The sequence below is a fragment of the Henckelia pumila genome, chromosome 3, assembly GCF_033568475.1.
Source record: "Henckelia pumila isolate YLH828 chromosome 3, ASM3356847v2, whole genome shotgun sequence".
NCBI lineage: Eukaryota > Viridiplantae > Streptophyta > Magnoliopsida > Lamiales > Gesneriaceae > Henckelia > Henckelia pumila.
In genome coordinates this window covers 123,276,123-123,282,514 of record NC_133122.1, presented here as the reverse complement: position 1 = coordinate 123,282,514, position 6,392 = coordinate 123,276,123, and the positions used below count along the sequence as shown (strand labels likewise).

General features: G+C 39.8%; 1 protein-coding gene across 1 annotated transcript; it reads right to left on the bottom strand.

Annotated features, from left to right (window-relative positions):
* Positions 1-643: 643 nt before the first annotated feature.
* On the bottom strand, positions 644-5,704 carry LOC140889418 (secreted RxLR effector protein 161-like). The gene is made up of 3 exons (XM_073297132.1): positions 5,635-5,704; positions 1,205-1,335; positions 644-1,057 (listed from the first exon to the last, which is right to left on the bottom strand). The coding sequence occupies exons 1-3, from the start codon at positions 5,702-5,704 to the stop codon at positions 644-646; spliced, it is 615 nt and encodes a 204-aa protein (XP_073153233.1).
* Between the last annotated feature and the right edge of the window lie 688 nt (positions 5,705-6,392).

Here is a 6,392-nt window from a genome sequence, read left to right as displayed (position 1 = left end):
ATTTAGACTATGTCCACGAAGCTGTTGCAAATATTTATTACCGAAGAAATATTACAAGTGTACAAAATACTTTCTCTCACCAAACCCAAACCTGGAGTATTACAAAGAAATAATTCTCTAACTCACACAAGAAAAACACTCAATAGTTTTCTTTATATTTGCTTTTGAAGGAAGAGAAGAAAGAGCTTGAAGGGATGAATGAAACGAAAGGCAGAGGAGCTCTATTTATAGAGTCTCTAATACGCGTGAATTAAATAAGGAGCATTTAATTCACGCTTCCTCACTTACCAACCACCAAGAATCAGCTGTCACCTAACATTTCTCCCACATGAAGATTTGATTTCAATCAAGTCTTCGCACAATCAATACAGCAGCTCATGCCTCCTCTCTTATACTTGTAGTAACACAACTTTAGTTTGTCAGTGGTTACAGTCTTTGTGAACATATCAGCCGGATTTTTACTTCTAAGAATCTTTTCAAGCATCAAGATTCCATCTTCCATAATCGATCTGATGAAGTTTTACCGAACCTGTATATGATTTGTCCTAGCATGATAAATAGTATTCTTTGCCAAATGAATAAAACTTTGACTGTCACAATGTAACGTGCTATCTTCAAGCTTCTGACCCAGTTCCTCAAGAAATTATCGCAACAAAATTATCTCTTTCCTTGCTTCCGTTAGTGCAACGTACTCAGCTTCAGTAGTTGAAAGTGCAACAATCTTTTGCAACTTGGACACCCAGCTTACTGCCGTACCACCAAATGTGAAGACATATCCAGTAGTACTCTTTATATCGTCTATGTCACCACTCATGTTGGCATCTACAAAACCTTGTAAGCCTGAATTTGACTTTCTGAAGCACAGAGATGAACTAATACTACCTTTCAAATATCTGAAAATCCACTTCACTGATTCCCAGTGTTGTTTAACTGGATTGCTCATAAACTTGCTCACAACTCCCATTGCATATTCTATGTCTGGTCTAGTGCACACCATTGCATACATGAGTCTTCCAACAACAGAGATATAAGGAACTTTATTCATATAAGCATGGTCCTGCTCCATCGATAGTGATTGGGCTTTGATTAGTTTAAAAAGACTAGCCAAAGGAGTACTAATCGGTTTAGTTTCATCCATATTGAATCTGTTAAGAACCTTTTTCACTTACTCTGCTTGAGATAACTTCAAGACTCCTCCGCTCACCCTATCTCTCAAGATCCTTATACCATGAATTTGCTTTGCAGCTCTCAGATCCTTCATTGCAAATTCCTTTGATAACTCTTTATTCAGGTTATCAATCTCCTCCATACAAGATCCTGCTATCAACATATCATCTACATATAACAGTAGTATGATATAAGAACCGACAAACCTTTTCACATAACAGCAGTGATCGGCTTGGAACCTCAGAAAGCCATTGTTGCTCATGAATCTATCAATCTTCTTGTACCACTGTCTTGGAGCTTTTTTGAGACCGTACAAGCTCTTTAAAATTTTGCATACCATTTTCTCTTTTCCTCGTACTTCAAATCCTCGTGGTTGTTTCATTTGTATAATTTGTCATTGTACAATACTTGCTCATTGAAAATGACATCTCTTCTCCGAATGATCTTCCGATTTTGATAATCCCAGAACCGATAACCAAACTCATTATTTCCATAACCAATAAAGAAACACTTCTTTGATTTTGGATCAAGTTTTGTTCTGCGGATTGAATCAATATGAGCATATGAGAGACAATCAAACACTTTCAAGAAAGAAAGATTTACTCCTTTGCCGCTCCAGACCTCCTCTGGTATTCTCCAATCAAGTGGTACTGATGTGGTGATAATTTATTATGGTTATTTGGGTTAAATTGATATGATTAGGAGAATTTGCATTGCTTTAATACATTTTATAGTTTCTAATTATTGTTTTTGGTTGGATTTAGGAGAAGAAGGAGAATGAACAAAAGGTAGATGAATTTGAGAGGAAAGGATGGAAAAACTATTGCGCAAGAACGAATTACGGAGCAGCAATGATCAAAAAATCATTTTTAATTTTATAGAGCTTTAAATCCGATCTCCATCATTCAAAATTAAGTCAATATGTTTGGAATCTGCTGTTCAAATTTCAGCTCAATCCGACGGCTAGATCTCGAGATATGAAATTTTCAAAAACGTTGCGCGCTGGAAAAAGATGAGCTCGCTCAATCTGTTAAACTTTACCGATCGAGCGGCCAGAAGAGAAGAATTTCAGAGAATTTGGACAGATAAATTCTGGCTCGATTCGTCAACTTCAGCAGATCGAGCCAGCGGCGCAGTTTGGGAAAAAAATTCAGAAAAAGGAAAATTTTATTTTGAGGACTTTAGTCTATATTTAAGACTTTTAATTCTGATTTTCAGTATCTTTTATCAGACTTGGAGGCTTAGAAAGCTAAAAGAACTCTCTTGGTGGGTAGATTTCTTCTCTCTTTTCTTAGATTTACTTTTTATTTCATGGATTTTTCTAGAAAATTCATGAATATTTGGGGCTAAGTTTTAGAACTTGGTTGAGGAAGACAAACCTTTGAAATTTTATTTATCTTGTGAGATTTTGATTTTCATTGTGTAATTTTTATTTGAGTATCAAAATTTGTTTGGAATTGATTATTATGTTTGTGTGTTTGATTGTTGTCGAGAATTCCTAATGATTTTTCATACAATCTACTGCTAAATTAGAGTTCAAATCTGTAATTGTTTGAATCTTCTAATTTGTGAAGCAACTGCGATTAATAATTTTTTTCTTGTGAATTTTGATGTCCCAAAAAATATATGGGTCTGGTCCGACCCGAACCCGATAACCCATGTCCGGAAAAGATATTTTGAGGCTTATCTAGTCTTATTTTATGAGAAGCCCAGTGTGGGATAGCCCGGTTAGAGAATATGTTCATAATCATAAATTCATGGGCTTGAGCCCTAACTGGTATGGTTGGAGCCCGACCCGGGCCCAGGAAGGGCCCAATATCTAGAACCTTACAGTACTCTCGGACACATGAAAATCTGCAACAGATAATGACAATATCTTATGAATCCAAGATTCGATATGATTTCAGACTCATCAATTAGAGTCCTACTCTAACACATGTTCTACCTTGACAAGTTAACCTACCCCTCCAAGCCCCTATAAATACAGGTATTTCTTATGGTTTTAGAGATTCATCTCTTCTATTCACTTCTTGTTCACACACTCACGCACACATATTCTCTTGTTCTTACTTTTTGTCAAGCTCTTTCACTTTCGAGCACTGACTTAGGCATCGGATGGGTCACGCCGAAACACCTTCGGCGCCCCCTAATTTAGATTCTGTCTGTGCAGAATTCCATTGTGCCCAACCCGAACTGGTTTATTGAAGATTTGGAGATCCGCTCTACCAAACGGAACCCGGAGGAAAAAATTGACATCATCAATTGGCGCCGTCTGTTGGAATTTGAAAACAAAGGGTTAAGATGGTGAGTACAAGAGAAGAAACAAATTTAGGATTTTCGCATGGCTTGCACATCAGAAACTTGAAAAAATCATTGAAATTAATTGAACCATCGGATCGGGTTCAAATTTTTTATGCATATTCATTAATATGTTTTATAGGATCTGAATAGTGGAGATCGTGATTGGTATCTTGTAGAATTAGATCTGGACCGCCGAACAGCAGCTGCTCACTCGCACAATTTTTGTATATTTTCGCATGGCTTGCGCATCAGAACATTGGAAAAATCATATTAATTAAACCATCGGATCTGGTTAAAATTTTTCAACATGTTTATTAATATGTTTTTTAGGATCTGAACGGTGGATATTGTGAATGCAGTCTTGTACAATGGGATTTTGACATCCGAACAGCATCTGCTCACTCGCATAGTTTATGTATATTTTCGCATGGCTAGCGCATCAGAACCTTGCAAAAATCATTGGAATTAATTTAACCGTCGGATCGAGTTCAAATTTGGTATAAATATTTATAATTATGTTATCCAGTATGTGGACAGTGATGATCATGATCGGAATTTTTGGACTTGGGTAAAGGTGGCTCAGACCGCCGAGCTACAACACAATCTGCTTGCATAGTTTCTGAGCAGTGTTCTTGAAAAAGTCATTCTGAAAGATGTTATCATGAGTTCAGAACATCTAGGCGCACATTCTGGATGGTTGAGATCGATTTTTGCTTGCTACATCAAGTCGGTTCTTTGATCAAAGAATAAAAGATGTTATCTTGCTAGACATCCAAAGTCATGCCATCGACAACGCATGAACGAGATAAGTATTTCAATCATCTTTATGTTTGAATTAAATTATTAAATTTTTATTTATTATCATTATTAATAATATTCTAAGGCATCTTCTACTATCAAAATTACATGTTTGTTTTCTTGTGATCAAATTTGTTGGACTTCTCTTCCCATGTATTTTTGTTTGGGTTATTTCACGTCATTAGACATGCAATCTTGCAGTAAGACCCAATTATATCACATCGGGCATGCAATCTTGCAGTAAGGCCCAATTATATCACATCGGACATGCAATCTAGCACTAAGGCCTACTCTGCGACTTGACACTTTATAAGCCCAACACAATTTGGCAAACTACAAAAGCCCGATCAGTTCGACACTCACCACGCCATACGTGGTCAAAATCAAAGCCCGATCAGTTCGGCAGTCACCACGCCACTCGTGGTTATCTCAAAAGCCCGACGAGCTTGGAAATATGTAAATCCACGCCACTCGTGGTTATCTCAAAAGCCCGACAAGCCCGGAAATATGTAAACTCATGCCACTCGTGGTTATCTCAAAAGCCCGACCAGCTTGGCAATATGTAAACCCATGCCACTCGTGGTTATCTCAAAAGCCCGACCAGCTCGTCAATATGTAAACCCACGCCATTCGTGGTCAAAATTAAAGCCCGATCAGTTCGGCACTCACCACACCATTCGTGGTCAAATCAAAGCCCGATCAGTTCGGCACCCACCACGCCATATGTGGTCAAAATCAAAGCCCGATCAGCTCGGCACTCACCACGCCATTCGTGGTCAAATCAAAGCCCGACCAGCTCGGCACTCACCATGCCATTCATGGTCAAAGCAAAGCCCGACCAGTTTGGCACTCACCACGTCATTCGTGGTCAAATCAAAGCTCGACCAGCTCGGCACTCACCACGCCATTCGTGGTCAAATCAAAGTCCGACTAGCTCGGCACTCACCACGCCATTCGTGGTCAAATCAAAGCCCGATCAGCTCGGCACTCACCACGCCATTCGTGGTCAAATCAAAGCCAGACCAGCTCGACACTCACCACGCCATTCATGGTCAAATCAAAGCCCGACTAGTTCGGCACTTACCACGCCATTTGTGGTCAAATCAAAGCCCGACTAGCTTGGCACTCACCATGCCATTCGTGGTCAAATCAAAGCCCGACCAGCTCGGCACTCACCATGCCATTCGTGGTCAAATCAAAGCCCGACCAACTCGTCACTCACCATGCCATTCGTGGTCAAATCAAAGCCCGACCAGCTCGGCACTCACCACGCCATTCGTGGTCAAATCAAAAGCCCGACCAGCTTGGCACGATCTAAACCCACGCCATTCGTGGTTATCTCAAAAGCCCGACCAGATCGGCACTTACCACGCAATTCGTAGTCAAATTCATAAGTCCGACCAAGCTCGGCACCTACCACACCACTCGTGGCCTCCATCAAAAGCCCATCCAGTTCGGGAATATTACTTGTACTTGGTTAATATAAGAGTTCTTACATGGGCTCGGGATCCGACCAGACCACATGGTCTAAACTTCATACTTCCTTTAGGCCAGAAGGGGGAGGTACTATTGATGTCCCTAAAAATATATGGGTCTGGTCCAACCCGAACCCGATAACCCATGTCCGGAAAAGATATTTTGAGGCTTATCTAGTCTTATTTTATGAGAATCCCAGTCTGGGATAACCCTGTTAGAGAATATGATCATAATCATAAATTCATGGGCTTGAGCCCTAACTGGTATAGTTGGAGCCCGACCCGGGCCCAGAAAGGGCCCAATATCTAGAACCTTACAGTAATCTCGGACACATGAAGATCTGCAACAGATAATGACAATATCTTATGAATTCAAGATTTGATATGATTTCAGACTCATCAATTAGAGTCTTACTCTAACACATGTTCTACCTTGACATGATAACCTACCCCTCCAAGCCCCTATAAATAGAGGTATTTCTTATGGATTTAGAGATTCATCTCTTCTATTCACTTCTTGTTCACACACTCACGCACACATATTCTCTTGTTCTTACTTTTTGTCAAGCTCTTTCACTTTCGAGCACTGACTTAGGCATCGGAGGGTTCACGCCGAAACACCTTCGGTGCCCCCTAATTTAGATTCTGTCT